Source organism: Gymnogyps californianus, chromosome 16 (genome assembly GCF_018139145.2).
Source record: "Gymnogyps californianus isolate 813 chromosome 16, ASM1813914v2, whole genome shotgun sequence".
Taxonomy (NCBI): Eukaryota; Metazoa; Chordata; class Aves; order Accipitriformes; family Cathartidae; genus Gymnogyps; species Gymnogyps californianus.
Window position 1 is genome coordinate 6918831 of NC_059486.1, and position 20498 is coordinate 6939328.

At 36.5% G+C, this 20498-nt stretch overlaps 1 protein-coding gene across 1 annotated transcript; it reads left to right on the forward strand.

Annotated features, from left to right (window-relative positions):
- Nucleotides 1-1497: 1497 nt before the first annotated feature.
- Nucleotides 1498-20184, forward strand: YPEL1 (yippee like 1). Its single transcript, XM_050906410.1, has 4 exons — nucleotides 1498-1773; nucleotides 13160-13203; nucleotides 14624-14732; nucleotides 15714-20184. The coding sequence occupies exons 1-4, from the start codon at nucleotides 1657-1659 to the stop codon at nucleotides 15801-15803; spliced, it is 360 nt and encodes a 119-aa protein (XP_050762367.1). The 5' UTR covers nucleotides 1498-1656; the 3' UTR covers nucleotides 15804-20184.
- Nucleotides 20185-20498: the final 314 nt, after the last annotated feature.

The window sequence follows — 20498 nt, forward strand, 5'->3', positions numbered from 1 at the left end:
TAACAAAAGTCAAATCATTCTGATGTGTAGATACGTGCTTTGGATAGCAACTTGTTCCCATTGTTGCTTTTTTTGGATTGCATGTGTTCTGCTACATGTCTTGGTTGTGGCTTATCTCTGCCTTTGCAATTCTTTGTGTGAGAAATTTTCTTGTAGCAAGTCCTTCGGTAGTTCTTGAGTCTTTTCTCCTTCTGCTATCATAAGCTTAAGATGAAAAAAAAAAAAAAACCAAACCAAAACCCTTTAAGTCTTGCTGTGGTTGTCTCTTGTACTAAGCCTGCTGTACAGATTACTTTCTCAAGACTTCTTTTGAAGCACAGTGACTGCTTCCTATAAATAACCTTGAATTTATGTGGCTTTCATTATCTGCTCTATTTGTATTACTAGTATCCTACTGCTAGACAAGTGGTTAACTGCTGCCCTGCACACAGTTTACAACTGTGATAAGTGTTTTGCATGCTCGTTTTAATAGCTGGATGAAGATACTGTGAATTCTTTATATTGGCTCTCATTTCTGTGTTTGTGCTATTGACCTACTCTGTCAGTCATCTGATAGCTGATGACATAAGTGACTGTGCAGTGTTCATGTTTGGATTGCTCATTAGCTTGACGCATATAGCGTGGTAACTGATGGCCTTTGACAGATCAGTAGATGTTATTATGAATATTTAGAATCTGTAATTTTCAGAGAAACTCTAAAAAAGGCTTGCTTTCCAGCATAGCAGGAAGATCTGGCCTTCTCTGTGCATGTAATGTCTCTTAAAGGCACTCTGAGGATTAAGAATGCAATTGGGTATTCTCTGTGTAGAATTTAGCTTTTATTATCTGACTGATTTTGGTAGCATCCATTAAGATTATTCTGGTAGAGTGAGAAAGTATCTAATTAGCTTTGATCAGGACACTAGTCAAAAAGATCGTTGCCTAAAGGCATAATTCTGCTGAGCTTGAAAGAGGAGACATGGATCCCTGAATAGGGAGGCAGCATCTTACTTGATGTTTGACTTAGCAAAAATCTTGCTGTATCATATATGGCTAAAAGCTGAAGTGCAAATATCTATTGTATGTTTATTGTTGGACATGGCAAGTGTTTTTCAAGATGCCTTGTCACTTGCTATATTGGAACTGACCACTGGAACTTCAAAGACAATTCACTTTCTCTAATCACCTGCCATTTTGCTGTAATTTTCTGCATGGATGTCTTAAAGAGTATACCTGGTATATTGTAGAAAGTGCTTGTGTTTTGTGGAGAACTGTTTGAATCTCCTCCTTCATTAGAAGTATGATGGAGTAGAAGCCACTAGTGGAACAGAACTGCTTGTTGCTATGTTGAATGGAACTTGAATTGCGCAGCTTCATAGAAAAAAGGGGCCTGTAGTAGAGCCAGGCATTTGCTCTAAATAACACTTTGCTTTGTGTCTAGAATTGTTGAATAACAAGTTTATTCTGGCCTTGTTGTAAGCTGCTAATTGTTCTGCTCTCTTCACCTACAGGTTGTGACTGTTTCTCTTCTGTCACTTGTGTGGAAAGTGCCACACACACTCCAGAACAACAACGGCTTTTGCTTGCATATTCCAGTGTTTCTTTTGTCAGCGAGTTCAGCAAAGTTGTAATTCTTCAAGTGCCAGCCCTGAGCTGAGTGAGGAGCCACCAGCAGAGATGGTAAAAATGACAAAATCAAAAACGTTCCAGGCTTACCTGCCAAACTGTCATCGAACCTACAGCTGTATCCACTGCAGAGCCCATCTAGCCAATCACGATGAATTGATCTCCAAGGCAAGTGGTTTGTTTAGAGACCTCACGAATTATTTCTTAACCAAAATGGTTGTCACTGTATCACTGCTCCCAGTAGATAAGGGATGCAAATTGATGCATACTTCAAAGTATCTTCCCTGGGTTCACTCTTGGGTCATACATGTTGTGTACTGAGGACTGGATATATTCTGGAAACTTTTGAATGTGGCATAAAGGCTGATCTAATATATTCCCCATGTTAACAACCTCTGTCTACTGTCAGGTAGGTACTGTTTGTGAGCTGTCATATCTGAAAAGTCTGCTAAGGAAAACTGTCAGAAGAAAACATGGATCTCTGGGTAGGGAAATGATTCTGGTTATGGTTATTCCACATAAAGATTATTTTTGACTCTGTTCGACTGAAGGTCACAAAACTGGCTGTTTCCAGAATGTTCCACTTCTATTATGGAATCTGTAAAAACATTTACTTCTGCTGTATATCAGTTCCTAAGGAATATGATTAGCCAGAGATGTGCAAAATAGTTGGACTGTCTAAACTTAAGCTTAGAGGATGTGCGGATGCTTGAAACAGGCTAGGCCTGTCCTTCTTACCTGTTGCTGGAAGAAACCAAGATTTGTGATGTATGAAATATGTAGGAAAACTTGAAGTTTGGGATAAATACTTGACTGGTTCATTCTTTGCTTCAAATAAGCTCCTGAATGAATTTGCTCTTAATGGTGTCCTGGAGAAAACACTTCAGTTGCTTTTCAAACCTCTTAATACAAACTGCTTTCTATATAACTGTTTTGTCAAATAAAATTTTTAGTGGCAAACCCTTCATAAGTATCTGTTGCTCCTGCCCGTTTGTGTGTTCAGCAGCACTAAGGTGATGCTGCTCCTGAGTGCTGAAGAGATGGAGGAGGTTGAGAACGCTGCTGCTTCCGGATTGAGGTTTTCTTTGGGTGAGGAGAAAGTATACCTGCTTGCTTAACCCTTAGAGGGTTATCAGGAGAGAATGGGTTTTCCCCATACAGTTTTTCTTCTGTTACTAATCTTTTTGATCTTTGTTTAGATCTCAAGACAACTTTTTGGGTCAAACAGTAAAATTGGTGACAGTTCTTGGCAGTGTTGCTTATTGCTTGCTTACTTCTGCTCTGTGTTTAGTCTCTTCCCCTAAACAATTCTTTCCCTCAACTTGGTACATGTATTGAGGCGTGGAACTGCAAATGTGACACACCAAATGTGAAACAGTGAGCTAGCTACTTATATAAAATGATGCGAAGAAATGAAGAGGCAGGACTTGTCTTACTTGTATTAAGCTGAAAAAAGTTCCTCGCTTTCTTTACAGTGATTGATCTTATTTCATTTTAAGGTCAGCAAAAACAAGAGAAATATTCAAATAGTAATGTGAATGCATTTGAATTTCATTTATTTCCATGTTGATTTCAGAATTTGAGTGTAAGGGGTCTTTTTGGCAACACTGGATGCTAAATTATAAGCAATCATGGCTTTGTTATTCACTACATGTTCTGGGCCAAAAACTAGTGGGAGGGGTTAATCTTTCCTGAACTTCAGGTTGTAGATGCCTACAGGAAGAATGAAACTTTGCTAGATGTGTCTCTTGAGATGTATAAATTCATCGAGGAAAATGCAATCCAAGCACACGTACTTAATAGGAAGCTCTTCTTTTAGTGGACTTAGATTTTTGGATGTTGACTAAACTACCACAGTTACCACATGACCCAGTTGTTCTCCAAGGTCTTGGGAGTTTTGGTCAGCAGAATATTTTGAATATGTTCTTAAGTAAATCACGTGTTCATATTACAGCTTCATAAATAATTTCAAACATGAAAAAATCAAATTTTCAATTCAAAGAATATGGAGAACTCTTTTAAAAAAATCTATCTAGTAAATACAAATACTTAGTTCTAAGTTGTTTCTAATGGTGTTGGAAAGGGTGTTAGATATGGATTCTGCTTTATTTCTGGCTTCCGTAATTTTCAGTGAAGACATCTTACAAAAGTTTCTGTACTTGCAGGTTGACCATATGCTTACTTGACAGCTGATCCATATTCTGTTAACTTAAGATTTCTTGACCATATTTTATTGTTTAAATCTATGTGATAATGAGAAATACATTTAAATGTGAGGTGTATCTTTTTTGTATGTTTAGAAAATAAAAACCATTTCTCATCTATTGTACTTGTATTTGGAACATAGCTTTAAAAAACCCACCCTCCTTTAAGGTTAACTTGTATATATTCCAACATTGGAGAAGTTCTTCTGATGGAAACAACTGCAAAGCAATAGTAGATACACTTGGATCATTAAAAATAAGTAGTGCTGTCCTGGGGGGTGACAGGGGGAGTGGTGGGAGGAAATAAGATTTGATTTGTTTTAAATGAAAACACAGGTTAACGTGGAAAATAAAAACTGAAGAAATATCCTAGACACCATGTGTAGACATAACTTAGAACTGTAAAAGGACTAACAGATGAGTGTACCTCAGAACTGGTTTTTTATATGAATCTTTTTTCTGAAGTTCTCTTAAAGTGCTTTCATTGATGCACATCATGTGCAATGAACTTAGGTTAATAAGAGGTGTTTTTTTATTTATACTAACAATAGCTAGAATCCTAGTTACTATAACTACCCAGCTGCAGCAAAAATACTTAAAATAACCTGAAGTGTAGCGAGTTGGTTCTGTACAATCTAAAGTTAATGAAGAACAGTGCAGTTCCTGTGCTGTTTTGGATTTATTGATGGAGCAGAGAATTGAACTGCTCAACCTGATTCCGCCCCCCCACCCCGCCTTACTTTGAGGGCCTAGTTAAAAGCTAAAGCTCTGTGTAACGCTTATTAAATACAATTTTTGGTTACAGATTGTCTCGCTTTTTTCCAAATGCTTACCATACAATCTCTCTCCAGAACCCTAGTGCCACAAATACTCTTCAGCAGATAAAGGCAAACAGTATTTGATACCTAGCTGTAACTGCTTCATTTGGGGGGTGTTGTCATCCCCCCCACCCTGCATTTCCTGGGTGCATGGTGATTGTGGCTTTCTTCTGTGTGGTCAGGGAAAAAAGCCAGAATACAATACTCTTAATCTAAAGCAGCTACAACTAGTAGCTTTCTAATGTGCTTTGAGGTATAAGCATTTGTTATACCTGACACTAATGTTTCCAACTTCAAGATGAAAAGATAAGCTATGCTATGAAATGAGTGGTGTTTCTCTTAAATTTTGGTCTGTCATGGAAAAGCAGAGTGTGCTGCATGTTTCTGTCAATCATCCCTTTGATTCTGGTCCTCAGAATACCAGACTTCAATACAGATTTGCAGTTCTGCTTTTGAGAACTGTTGATGCCAATTGTCTGACAGGGATGGCAGTGTACACGAATCACCTCTTCATTTTTTTTCTGTTCTGTTTGAGCAGCAGGATCTCTTTCTTGCCTTAGAATTAATCATGAAGCTGGGGTTTTTTTTCTTGTGCCCTTGCTGGTGATAAAATGGCAACCAAGAGTCTTGGCAAAGGCTTAGAAGTAAGAATGCAGACTAATAAGGCAGTATAAAAAATGTGCTACCTGCACAAGTGAATTCATTGTTATCTGTAGTTTCAGTTTTCTCTGCAACTATGAAAGGACTCAGTGTGTTGCCTAGTGTTGAAATAAACTTGGATGTTAGCGATTAGAGCATACATTTCTAGATAGTTTTACTCTATAACCTTGTGTTTTCTGTGTCTAGGGAGGAACTTGGGGAAAGGGGAGGAATGGGAAGAAGGCTGTTGAGAATAGGAGTCCCAAACTAGGAGGTCATCAGCAGTAGAGATGTTGACTAACATTAGTCTGTACAGCTGAACACATGCACACATGTATGAACAGTTGCCATAATTTATAACTCCAGTCATCTTGGGGAAAACGCTCGTTTGAAGGATACATAAGAGAACTAACAAACTGTAGATGACTTAATTGAAATAAGTGTAATTTTGAAGTGGTGTTAGGTATGTCTTAGACACTACTGATTTGCATTGTTAACAAGTCTGCAAGTGCTGGATTTTCCGTTTCTTTGGCGAAGACTTCAAAGTGAATGTTAAACATCTGAAAAAAAAAAAATACTATTAGGAGTATACCAGTCTTCACTACATTGGGGGACATTCAGAGGACAGAGGAAGAACCTGCAGCTTTTTTATTTCTTTAAAGAAGCAAATGGATACTTTTAGAATCATATCCTACTATGAGTACAGGCACAGAAGAGAAGTAACCTCTATCAGCAAGCAACCACAGACCTTAATAAAGAGCAAGGCAAAAAATTGATGCCATAGGAGGTACTTGTTGCATTTAAAATGTTCAAATAGCACATAAAAAGCGACCAAACAGTATATGTTAATAATAATAATTTAAAAAATCCCAACAATTTTAAAAATTGCCATAATTAAGTTTTGAGGGAAAACTTCTGCAAGACTCTTTGAAGTCCAGGGGAGGTTGCCACTTGTGTGGCCTGTACAAAATGTTATGTGTATGCCGCTCTTAAAGCGATTCTGAAATAAGTTTTGTGAAAAGCTTAACTGAAGGATCTTTCTTCTGATCTGTTTGTAAATGGTAGAGAATATGCAGTGATTATTAGCAGTAGTTAATTTTATAGGAGGCAAATGTTACTCGAAGAGCATAAGTTCCAAAGCACTTGAGAATGGCTTGTACCCATTAAGTTCCAGTAGTTGTTTAGAAATTCAGGCATGGTCCAACAAATTACAAAGAAATGTAAATACGTAATAGAAATCTTGGAACCTAGTGGATATATTGCAAAAGATAATGCTTTGTTACTCAAGGTTGACCTGCTTGAAAGACACTTGAATCTTCTTACAATGTGCCTTAATGCTGGGGATGGAAGAAAATTTGGATTACTTTGTATAGATGCCTGTATAAATACTGTCACTTTCTTCTGTCTCATTCATTGCAAAGCATATCTGACCAGAGGGGAAAAAAGTCAGATGAAGTCACAGACAAGACTAGATGTGTCAGTATTTTCAAGAACAAGTTCTGCGTAAAGGTATATATATGTAACTGTCATTGACTTCACTGGGAAATCCTTGCACCTTACGGGTAAAAGAACAATCTTGGTGGTTAAGTTTAGTTCTCCAAGACATTCAGTATGTCTGCTGTTATATTATTGATGAGAATGAAAAGTCTTCAGCTTAAATAGATGCCAAAACATTTTTAGCCTTGCTTAGCAATCTGTGTTTTTGTCCTCCTCTGTTTAACCGATGAGTTCAAGAGGAATTTTTTTAAGGGTTTATTGTCTTTAAGTAAATGTGCTGTTCTTAGCCTGATTGAATTTGGTAATCCCCCTTTGCTTATGATATAAGGAGTACTTGGAAAGATAGTTGGGCCTGTTGTATATTTGAAGGCCATTTTTGTTCCCTGCTGAAAAAGCTGGGAATGGGCCTAATTTCATAAATATTCTGGTGATAATTTTTTTCTCGAAGAGGCTTCTAGTTATTTGGGTTCTGTTTTTTTTTTTTTTTTCTCTTGGGGGAAGAATCTAGTTTTTGGAAGAGAAGCAAACTTTGGAAAACATCCAAGAATAGATTTGAAGGCTTAAAGGAGCTGGAAAGTGTGCAAGGGAAGTGTTCTACTCTACGGGTGTTTTGACATAATTATTTCTGAAATACATTCAAGATGCTGTATAACTCAAGATAACTTGTTCTGCCTGACAAAGTCTTTACTTCAGGAAATATCATTTGCCAAATCTGCAGGCATGCAGTTTTTGGGGTAGAATCTTTTTAAGGTTATTCTCTACATACTGAACTTTATAACTTGCTTTATTAAAATCAGTAAATAATTGAATGAAAATATACTTTCAAAAAAATTTTTTTAATACTCATCATGGAGTCATCTAGAACTTGCCTAGTAAGCAGCTGAGCAGCATTATCTGTCGTTATCTGCAGTATCAAGGAGTTGGATCCAAGAGAAATATCAACTGGAACAGATTTTTTTCTCCCTGATAAATTTTTTTGTCTGTAGCTTATGTTGAATTCAATTTTCTGAATTTATTTTGCAAATCTTGAAGTGACAGGATGTCCTTACAGTCTCTGATGCATCTTACTGAGAAGATAATTTCAGACATCGGAGCACTTGTATGTGTTTCTGGTTTACCTTAAGAATACTGCCCCTAAGAATATTGTCTTCTGAATCACTCAGTAATATTTCTTTGAATTGCGTATTTGTTCAGAATACTAATTCAGGTTGATCTATCTTAGCTTGTAAAGTGAACTCTAGCAAATGAAAAGAAACTCAAGAAAATGAAACCAAAAAAACCCTATGGGCTTCTTTCATTTCCATTCTTTAAAATTATTTTTCCATGTTACGAGTAGCTTGCAAGCTGTGCTTAAGGAAGATACTGTTAATGCAATTCTGACTTGCTTATAATAATGCCTGCTATACCTGTAATACATGCTAAGATGGCAGTTTCTCTGGATGTTTTCTGTGGAGCATGATTTCTAGCCATGCAACCTAATCCCATCTGTGGGGAATAATTAATTACATAAGCTTTTTGGTAGCTTCCCTTCCCCCACCCATGCCCTTAGGTATGCCTTAGGGCAGTAAATACATGTTCTGCTTAACTGATACTTCCTTTTCTCCTGGATAAAACAGCTAATCCTGGTGTTGGAGATAATGATGAGTTTAACTTAGAAGCATAGATCATATCTAATTCTGCAGGTATGTACTAGTGTGTAAGTGAAACATTTATAAAGTTTCTTTACTACAAAATGTATTGATGATAGAGGTCTGTCAGATGACTTGAAAAGATCGTAACACCAAACTTCTTGCAGCTGACCTTAGTATAGTTCCTAAGCACAGTTGAACAGTTTTGCTTACGCTATCGGACATTTTAGATGCTTTCAACTGTGCTGAAACAAGAAAGTTATGGATCTTGTAGATCTTCCTGTAGCAGTGGACAGCTAGTCAAAGATGTGGATTTTCTAGGTAAAAAGTTAACTCATAAATCAATGCAAGATTATTAATTGAGGACCATGAAAAGCAGACTTAAAGCAAGTTTGTTTTAACTGCGAATATTAGTTGAACTGATAAATTGCCCAGCTTCTAAGTAAAAATCCTGGTTGATGTGAGTCATTATTGATGACAGTTGGTCACATTTGCCACTATCTTCTAATTCCTCTCTACTGGGTAAGACACATATTTAAGACTCAGTTTTAATAGAACATTCTGTTTTAGTTATGATTTATGTATAGTGCTAGCAATGTTGGAAGTGCTGAACAAATCTTGCAAAGTAAAAGTTTGCGTTTGCATAGATGATGTTTATTTTGTGAAAGAGAAGTTTGTTTGGAGACTGGTTTGAACAGTTATGCCTGTTAGTCCTTGACACTACCATTTAAAATATTCTCTTTCATTTCCTTTGAGGAGTTGACACACAAGGCATTTAACCTGTTAATCTCTTAAAATTCATATCAGTATAACTGAATCATACAGTGCAGAGTGTGAGAAGCTTAGTGCTGGTAAAAACAAATGTTTGTTCAGTATTAATTTTTTTCTGGTTATGCAAAATACTCATAGCCAAGTTAACAAGCTTAGCAAGCAGTTCAAGTGCCAAAATGACTTGTCCTCTTTCTAGTAATAGGATGCATCAGGAAGTAGAGCTCTGATAATAAGTCTTTATTATACCTTATCAATATTCTGTGGTCAAGAGAATGCATATGTGACAGATGTATACCTTTTCGAGTTGTTTGAATACAGTTTTTGGGGAAAAAAAAAATCTCAGCTATTCATGTGAATAAGAAACTATGACTGCCAAGCTCTGACAAGTCAAGAAATTCATGAGAAAAATTAAAAGGCATGGGAATTTAAAAATTGATATCTTTACACTGCTTTTATTTCAGTCAGTGTATAAGAGTTCCACATGGATGGATTGCAGACCATTAAATGCTCAATGACACATTGATGTTGTGGTTGGACACTGATTTTAAAGGAAAGTCTGAGTTGCCTAGACCCAAGTTCTGTATTCCGGAATGCCATAACACAAGTTGCTACAGGTTGCTGTCAAGTTATCTGTGAGTGATGTAAACATGGAGGAATTCACTCTTCGCAGCTGGGCAAAGAAACAATTGTTCTATGTCATGTAAATAAAATATTTAGCCTCTAAACATGTAGGTAGGTAAGAAAGATGGTATCAATCAGCCAAACTCTGCTAACAGGAAGCTAAAGACGGTGGGAATGGAGGAGCTTTTCACAGTGGGATGTTTGTGAACAGATTTTCTTTCTAAAACCACTGTCCCAGGAAAAGGTTCTGTTTTGTGTTGCTTCTCCTTCCACTCTACCCTGATGATCCCCAAAATTAGAAGGTAATGAAGATGGCCATTTCTGAGGGGAAAAAAAACCTAGGAGAGTACAGCATATTTAGGGCAACAAAGCAAAAGGTGCAAGAAAAGAGAAGTCATCTTTAAAAATACATCAGGGAAAAAGAACAACTAAAGCAGTAGTTTCCAAACTGCGGTTTGTATTTCATTTAGCTAGAAATTTTTTTTCAGCTTGTGAAACAAGAGCATGGAAGAGCTTCTTTTTCTGCTATTCCTGGCATCTTATTACTGCCCTCTGCTTAATTTTGAGAAATGCAGGGTCAAAGGAGAACTTTTATTAGGTGATATTAAGTCAAGACTAAACATAAACTTGGCAGAAGTAATTGCATAATGTAGTTCAAAAGGTCTCCTGACTGTTGATTTGTTCTGGAGTCTTTCTTTCCCAGCTAGTTGGGGAACTTAAAGTATGGCATGTAAGTAGTTTAAAAAGTGATTGTGTAGGACCAGACAAAAAAACTCCCACATTAATTTCTATGCTATTGGCATGTGCAATTACATGTAAATAGAGAAACTAGCACATGATTAATTTAATAGGAGAGAGTATTTCTTGGTGCAGTTTGAAAAAGGATTTGTGAATTCTAATTCACAACATAGAGTTTATAAAGCAAGGAGAAATGGCTGTCATTTTTTAATTTCAGAATTTTTACAGTAGCTTAACCAAAAATAATGATGATCATGGCTTTGGAAGTTCTTTTTCTTAATTTCGGGTACCTGGAACAAGGAAATTCTAGTTTAAGTTTACCTCTTAATGAATAAGAGGACCTTTAAAGTGTTTCCTTTGTTTTTTCTTGAATTTTGGGGTTGCAGAACTGTAGTTGTCTCTAAATTCACATGTAGGTCGCTCAGGCTAGTTACTCATTTGTTAATGGGCAGTTTTTGAGAGTACATACCTGAATAGTTTTTGTTTTCATCTGCAGTAAGTGTTCTGTGCTTCATTATTGATTGTGAGACACTGGCTCTAATTTAGAGAGCACTGCTTATTCTATAGAAACTACAGACTGTAGGTTCTGTACCATTCTGCCAGTTGCTTGTTTAAGTATTTCAGGAGAACTGAACTAGTGGTGGAGGTTTTTTTGTTTGCTTGTTTTAAAGGTAGGTGTAAGGATTACTTTCTGGCAGAGCTGTTCAGACTCTGTGCTCAACCGAGTCTCTGCTTTCAGGGTCAGTCCTACCTGAAGTTTTAGCTTTCACTGTACTGCATAGCCTATCTTTTTTTCCTTGCCTTGTGAAAAATAAAACTTGCAGTTCTGGCTAATGGAGAGAGTACCTTTTCTTTTGTCTTTACTATAGATGAAGAAATATGTTCCGTCAATAAAAATCTCTATTTAATAATTCTTTTAAATGGTTGCTAAAATAATACTAAAATATTGAAGCTATAAACTTAAGTAGAACTTCTCGTCTTAAGGTGAGATTTATGAGTAGCTAAGGGCTGTATGTAACTACACTGCCACCATTGCTACTTACAGTAGTCTAGAGCCATGGATGTCTTTTAACATTCCTTGTTGCAGTATATAATCTGGTTAATGTTGATCAAAAAGTGTTCATTTATATATGTTTGCCTTTTACATCTTTTTTTGCAAACTGTTCTAAGTAGCTAAGATACAACAGTTACTGGTGTTGTGTTGCTAATCATTAGACTGGCAAAATACCCATTTGGGTGTCAAGTGACTTCTAATTATATAAGTAAATACATGTCAGAAGAACAATCCATTGCAGAAAGGTCCTTCTGCCTATGGTTCCATGCCTAATGTTACTAAAACCATTCAAAAATATTCAAGGTGAGATTTTCCTTCCAAAAACCTTCCGTGTTGATCTAATGTAGGTTTCAGAAAAGTTGCTCTTTGATCTTCAATACTAGAACTGCAAGGATTCTTAAAACAATTGTATCTTCTCTTCAGCATGGATAAAATTGTTAATTTTCCTTGAAAGTAGGTTAGGGAAGGGAAATTCTGGGAAAAAAGAAATTAAGACAGCTTAGGGATATTTTTTTTTTTAATGGAATTCAGTATGGAAGAGAGAAAAAAGAAAAACTCCATTTCAATGTGATCCTGTTTGAATGGGAAGTAATGGCTATGTCTAAATTATCAAGGAATTCAATACAGAAGGAACAAATCAACAGATGAAAGCAGTGATGTGTCTTTCATACATTTTGAATGTTTTACCTATGGCTGGATCTAGTCTGCTCACAAGTTTTGCCAGAATGTTTGTAGCTCAAGGCTGTCTGATCACAGGTTCAGGCCTTTATGTCTTCATTAGCGTTTGTAGAGCGCAGAGTAGAAGAGCTTCTGGTTTAGTTCGGTACAGAAGGAACAAAGATGTAGTTCACAGGCACTGAAACTGCTCTGCAAGCCAAGCCAACCCCCAGTAAGTGTGGTTGATTAGGGGTTTTACTTCAAAACTGTGCTACTGCTCTGAACTAAAACATTAATTTAGATCCAGCCAAGAACGTCTAACAGGCATCTTTTGTCCATAATGTATCAGGAATGTGAGAGATTTGAAAGCATATGGCTGTGCTTGGGCATTTGATGATAACAGTTGTTTTATTAAAATAAAGCCGAGCTTATAAACTGATCAGATGCGTTTCGTGAATACAGTATGCTGGCTTTATGCTTGGTCCAGAATTTCACTGGTCTTACATCAAATGATGCAAAGAAATTGAAATAAATCATCTTTTGGGTGCAGTGGGAGAAGGCAGAGGAGATGGAAATAATTCCCTTTGAGTTAAAAGCAGATTATTTTAATTAGCATAAAGGATGTCTAGTAAAATGAGAATTGATATCTTGCAGAGGGGTAGGGAAAAAGTATGTTTTGTTTGCATTACGGATGTCTTTATTTTGAACAATGATATTTAACAACTTAAAATCATTGCTAAAAATCTAATGTGGGTGAAAACTTTGCTGACCAGGCTTTCCTATAAAGAATTGGTATAAAGTAATTCATCTGAAATAGTTTATATCTGTATTATGTTTATATGCTTACTAACACACCCTTCTGGAACTATTTTTTTTGTGTGGTGGGGGTTTTTGTGTTTTTTAACAAGTACAATTTTTTTTATGCAGTCCTTCCAGGGAAGCCAGGGACGAGCCTACCTCTTTAATTCTGTGTAAGTATGTTATTACGGTTATGCACGCTACCTAGAGAGTGTAATCTTCATAAGCGGAAAACAATAGGAATTAATGTAGCTGCACTTTGCCCTGTTCTTTTTAACGTTGGCTTTACTCACCAGCAATAGTTATTTGTAAGTATCCCTTTGCACATATTAGTTTATCTTATATTTTAAGTAATTCTGTTAATAGTTGAAAGTTTAGGGGAGGGTGTTAATGTGAAATTCCTTTTGTGTGTGTAATGATACCTGTTTTGAGTAAGAGTTGCCATTCTGAGATATTCCAGAAGTCAAAATATATTGTGTGACTGTAAATTTGCTTTAGACAACTCTGCTATAGTCTAAAGAAGAATTTTCCAGTGTGATAGTTAGATACATTTACAGGTTAATGTTTCGGTAAACTTGGTACATCTTAAATGACCTTGAATATTGCAAATGTGCTAGAGGCGAAAGGTCTCTGTGATCTCATCAAGCCTAATATTTGCAATTTTAGGCATGTCCTACCCATGATATAAGGCTCTTTGAATTTGCTAATGGATGTATTTTAACTTTCTAATACGCAGGATTGCATTTTTTGTCTTTGTTTTTCAGCAGTTTATCGTGTTGCAATATTTTGGGAAAAGAAATGCAGTTAAGTGTCTTAGTCTATTTTAGACCAGGATAATGGAACTATAACTGCAAAGGATTTGATTGCAGATCCTTGAAATTCTTTTTATATGTAGTCGTTCAGTGGTGACTTGGGACTTCTAGTATAATTGTAGTAGTAAGAATCTGGTAATACAACAGCAAAAATGGCAAAATTTTGCTCTTGTATAACAGCGTCTAAAAACTTGGTTTAGTCTTGCCTCATGTTTTCTGTATAGACTCTTATTCATGAAAAAACTAGCTTGATGCAGTACGACATGGGATGTTTTGTTTTGATATTGCTGTTTGTTCATCATGGCTTAGTCTGCTGATCTGTAGCAAAGAAATATTTATGAGGCTTTTTTCCTTGCTGCTATTTTGGAGTTGGTTCTAAATTCAGCTGTTGGTGCTGATTTACTGGTATAGACTTCCATTATAGAGGTCTGAAATTGTTTTTGAAGAAAAGCCCAAAACCGTAGAGGTGTCCAGTTACTGCTTAGTGTTCTGTTCTCTGAAATTTTAACTGTTTAGCCTGTCTCTGTTGGTGGGAGTAATTGGGCATCACCAACAGTTTGCTGTTTAGACTAGCCACTTGAAAAACAAAAAACAAACACCTTTTTTCTTCCTGTCCTTCAGCTCAGTGTAACAGAGGAAGTTACTTTTACAGCATTGAATAAGTTAGGCACTTTTTTTGTAACTATTTTTTGTCCTCTGGAGAAGAGGTGGGTAACAAGTAAGAATACAAATGCTCTCCTGCAGTTAATGTAATTTCTCCTTTTTTTTTTTTTTCCCCCAGGGTAAATGTGGGCTGTGGTCCAGCAGAGGAGAGAGTTCTTCTGACAGGTTTACATGCTGTAGCAGATATCTATTGTGAAAACTGTAAAACCACTCTTGGATGGAAATACGTAAGCAATATACTTAAGTCTTCGATAAATGTTTATATGTTGAAGCACAGATATTTGAGTAGGCCGTTGAGTAGCACCTATACTGATAGTTTAGGTGAGTTAGTGCTCGTGCTTTTGTAGATATCAGACTGTAATATAGTTTTGCTTCCTTACATCTGCTGGAATGCTGTAGTAGATAACAACTTTATTCTGGACTGCAGAACAAGCATGAGCTATAGGTGCTATTACAGCTGTCTAATACTTCTGTAATATCTTTTTGCAAGATTACCAATCGCATACACTAAGCCGGATGGAAGAAATTGTCGAAGTGGGTCTTTAATTTCTTGGATTGCAAAAGTTGATTCACGTAGCAAAAATATGAATTACGATAAATGGTACTGAGGATGTTCACACTGCTTACAACTAGTGTGAACTTGATTGTGGTGTTTGAAAAGTTATCTGTGCACTTGCACAGTTACCTGTAACACTTGCAGCTGTGTTGCAAATTTGATGTTTGAAAATGTTAGATTCTGGGTGTCGCATGTAGGATTTTCATTGATTCAGTACAGCTTCAGATCTTAAAGAAGTTGTCCTAATGCATTCCTTCTGATGATGAATGTAGAGGAGAGCTTTTGAAAAGGTTCCCATTCCCTCTTTTCATTGCTTCTGGGAATAAGGAAGCTGAACACACATAACATGCCATTTCCTAACCTTCACTTTAAAAAAGCATTAAAATTCCCGAAGCAGTGAGAGAACATGGGAAGTTCTAAAGCAAGATCTGTTGTGCAGTGGATCTGCAAATTCCACTTGAGAGAAGTTTACTCCTATGTCCATCTCAACTCTCTTCATCCTCTCTTTCCTCCCTCCCGCCCTTGATTCGGTGTAACCAATATGGGATGTTGACTGGAGTGTCTCCTGGTTTGTATTTTTAATGCAAGTTTGATGTTTAAGATACTTAATTTCCCCAGCTTAATTCAGTGCCTTGATTTTTCTTCTTTCCAGGAACATGCTTTTGAGAGCAGTCAGAAATACAAAGAAGGAAAATTTATCATTGAACTTGCCCACATGATAAAAGACAATGGCTGGGAGTGAATCATAACCTTTTTTCCTTCTGTTTGGACAATATTCTGTGGAACATGCTTTACAAAGACTAATGCAAAGTAAAGGAGGAGCTTGGCTAGAGTGGCCCTGAGAATATCACTGAACTCTGAAACCTCACAAATGAGTAGTGTAGTGTAAGTGGCTATTTCAGGCCATGTTTGCCTTTTCTCCTTGTGTAAGTTCCCTCTTTTTGTATGTGTATTATTGTGTGAACAGTTGTTTTGGAACATTTTGGATGACCTTTTTCTAAACTCTCTCAAACTAGAGAAACAGTTCACTAATTGAAAACGGATTTTACTGGTTAGCCTCTATCTCTGACCTATGCCTTTAATGCTACCTTCTGCTGTGCATGCTTCTTGCCTAAACACCTACACTCCAGTCCTGTAGAAGTTCTATATCTGAGCAGTCCGAAAGAATGTATGGGATGGGGTGCTTTTTTATATGTAGCAATTTCTGATGTGTTTGGCAGTGAAGAGGATGCAGTATTGTAGTTATTAATTTCTTTTTTAAATTTGAGTGTACCACAACCTATGTACATCTTGTAGGTGAATTGGTTAAAGGTACAGTGCTCACTTTAAAAAATATTTCAATTGCACTGACTGAAATTAGCAGGTCTCAAGTTGTTAGGAAAGGTTATGCTAGAGGTTTGGTATCTTAATGAAATACCTTAGAAGGATTTTAAATCAATAATGCTATAGAATATGTTCATTTAAGACCAACATATTCCCTAAGGAGTTTGCTGGATAAGAAATTTATAAAACTATAGCTTGCAAGATTAAAAAAGCAGAAAAATATATGCATCTTCTATTTTGGAAAAAAAAAAATTGGTGTATTAAAAAAAGTTTTGGTACTGTACCTTTGCCAGTAACAGGGACTTGTGCATCAGTAAAGTTTTATGGCTGGTTCCATGTAATTGTGTAGTCCTAATGCACTGGACAAAGAGGTTGATATCAAGGAAACTTGTTGAAGTATTCTGCTTCTGCTACATTTGAACAAAAATATTTATTTTTGTGAGAAATGGCCAGAGCCTTTGACATGAAAATTAATATAGTACCTGTAGGAAAAGAAGGGGTAATAAGAGGGAAGGGAAGTTTGACTCAGTTTCTCATAAAATAACAAGACAGTTTTTAAAACTTGGGGGTGGGGAAAGGGTTTCTTGGTTTGCTGGCTAAATCATCCCTAAGTACCTTTTTATAATAAAAATTTATATGAAACTCACCTTCTCTTTTCTCACACTGTTTCTTAAATGGAATGAGTTAATGAGAGAAACTTCTGGAAAGTGTATACACAATATTAGCTGTCGGTATCATGTGCATGCAAATTCTGAGCAACTATGAAAGAAATGCTCTACATAAATTTGCTAACTTTATTTTCAAATTAAACAGTCTCTGAAGACTTTTTGTATTTTAATCCTTTTAATGCTTGAGGACAAAATGTTTGGAAAAAACCCTTTAACACTACATAAGTACTATAACTGAACAATATGGAAGCCTTGCAATACAAAATCATTTTCTCTCAATAACAATTCTAATATGGCACCTGCAAAATTAGTCGTCGGTGCTGTTGCTGCTGTTACGTTTTTGGGAATCTCTGACAGGCTTTCTGAACTCTGCTGCACTTTAGAAATTTTGTCATACATGAAAAATTATGCCAATGGGTAGGGGCAATACAAGTCTTTAAAACCAGCTTTCTGGTCTCTTTGTGGCGAGGAAGAGAAGAGAGTTCGCCCATGTGTACGCATTCTCTGTGATGCAGGCTGGCTAACCTGCATTCAAGATGTTGTAGTGATCTATACCTATGAACTAAAAATGTAAGAATTAGAGAAGTAGTTAAAGCTGTTGGGTTTCAGTCCAGAGACCTGAGGTGGTACAGTCATGTTCAATCTGGATTTTGTAGCTTACACGTTACTACTTCATGTTCACATCATCAGGCTTCAAAGTCTCCTTTTTAACAATGTCATTGATGCAAGATAGGCTTTGGTGTTGCCTGTCTCTTGATCTTTTTGACCTGGAATTCTTGGGATTTTGTTTTCCTCCATTGTAGTGTATGTTGCGAACAAAGAAGGCACTAAAACTTCTATCAGCGAAAAGTTTGTGTTGGCTTCAAAGTCCAGTTGCAGTGTTGATACTTGTGAACAGGCTTGTATGATGTTTGTGTATCTTTGGGCTTTTCTTATTTCCTGGCTACAGACTTGTTGAAGCAGTACACTGGACTGAAGACAAAAGTAATGGCTGCTTTTCAGTAGAGAGTTGAAATTAAAGAAAATACGTAAAGTATTAAAGATTTTTCTCTCTAAAATTGGGGGTTTGGCTGTCTCTTGTTAGTAAGTTAATGCTGTCTGTAACAGTCTGATTCTTACTTAGAAATTCAACCTCTTTCTTCAGTGCATTATTTATATTTCAAACTGGACATTTTCACCAAAACCTTAATTAACTTTGATGCCAAAGGTTGGGACTTCATCAAGTGCTTAGCACATAGAGCTTCAGACTACTGGCATAAAGAGTTAATGATCTATATGTGATGTCTATGGCTTTTAGGAGAACCAAACAAAGCAATATTCTTTTTGGTCTTTTAAGAGTGGATGATTAGAAGGAGTAAAGAGTAGAACTAGTACAGAATTGCTATTTCATGCTGCCATGTAATAATTCTTGAGGCTCATTCTGTTGAGGGAATATGTGAATTTTCTTCCTGTGTCGCTTGGCAGCATCAATGATTATTTTCTCCCCTTGTAAAGATGTAGAGAGTTCTTGTTATTGGTTTTGGTGAAAGTAGAATCCAGATAGCAATGGCTGCTGGCTGATGTGAAGAGGTCAGTCTGGTCACTGAACCCTCCAGCAGTCATTTGAAAGAAAAATAAACTTACTTGAAAAAAAATTTTACTAAAGCATTTTCCCCTCTAACCAATTTTTGTAATATATTAAAGATTATATTTAAAGTTTGTATGTGTTTGCTCTGGGCAAGTTTACTTCCCCTCCAACTTGAGCACTTTTGTTACTTGTACTGGTTATTTTTATTGTTGGTCTTAACATTTATTTTGTATTTTGTTTTTTATAAACTGTAACAAAAAGCTTTTGTGAACCTTTGTTTCTTGCTGGCTCTTTCTTGGACCAAATGAACTGACTATGAGCTGGCTTAGAAGAAATGTTCATTGGGATGCATAGGAATTTGCTAGCAAAAATGTACATGTATTGAAAGGGTTTTTTTTTTCCTCTGAACCTCTAAAGCCATGCCTGTCCTAAAGTAATTAATCATAATTTGATGTGACTTTAGTAATCTGACCACACATTCTCTGTCTAGGTCCGAAATAATGGCTGTCACAATGGTGTTCCAGGACTGAGACTGCCTCCAAACACTAGAGTTATTCTTTGGCTGGTCACTCTAAGTACCTTTGATTAATAAAAGGCAATGCTGCCATCTATAAAAATTCTATTAAGTTGCAAACTTGCTGTGAAATAAGCTGCAGAATTTGGTGAGGGATTGCTGACACATCAACCTAACCACTCTTGCTGTATGCTTTTAGCAGTCTAGTAATCTCTGTTTTATCTGCCAGTAAAAAGGGCCAGAATATGAATTTCCCTTGTTTATTGTAAGCTATACAATGACAAAATGTATTAATGAAGTTTGTTATAATTCAATCTTAATTTCCCACTAGCAAGGCCTAGTATAATAGCCAGTCTGAGTGGTATGCCTTGCGTGCTTGCAGTCTTTTGCAGTCCATGGGAGAGCAGGGGGAATACAGTTTATGAAATTTCTTTGAATTAAAATCTGGCCTCGGAAGTTCTGACAAATCGTCATCACTGCGCCCATAACCAAATGGTCATCCATAGTTCTTATTGGTGTATCAGATTAGTGCAAGAGTTCATGAATGCTGTGTACCATTTTTGGTGGACTTACGCTTCCCTCTGAGTAATGCTTGTGGAGCTTTTTCTGCACGCTCATCTCAGCAGTCAGATTGCAACAGTAGTGACCTACAGTCTCACAGACCAAATTTCTAACATCTCCATACTTTGATAATGGCGATGAGTGGAAGAAGCTGTCAAATTATTGTTAAACTTTTTGGACACTCTTGTGCTTCACTGAGACTCATGTTAAGCCAACCAGCAGTATAAACACTTCCTGCAAAAGGAACAGATGCTTCAGAGGTTTCTTGTAAAAGGACTGTTACAAATGGTTTGAGGCCTAAAGCATGAGTCGTAAATGGCAGTTGAGTTGTGCCTCATTGTTTCTTAAACTCTTTACAATGCTTTCTTTTACAGGTGACATGGCTGTGTTGCTGTTTTGTCCTAGCAATACTGTACATCATTTGTTGTTTCACTATATTGTATCTACTTGAGGTATCACAATAAAAGCTTTCAATTGTTTTGTTGAGTTACTTGTTGGTTTTGTGCAGTCTTTTCTTGCTAATTAAATTTGCATGCTTTATTCTCTGATGAGGCCAGAGAGAAAAGCCAGTGCTCTGAGTTGCTCTTAAAAACTGCTGAATGTGGGTTGAATCTGATTTTTATGTGGTTTTAAGACTGCCACTAAACATTTGGTTTTTCCCTTTCACTAATTTTTCCAAAATATAGAAAGTTGTGTTGCTACTTTTAGAGCTTTTGCCCATTTTGAGCCAATCATGGAACCTCTGCAAAGTGCTTTCAAAAAGAGAGTCAGTCTGTGCACACCCCAAAACTAACTTTCAGAGAA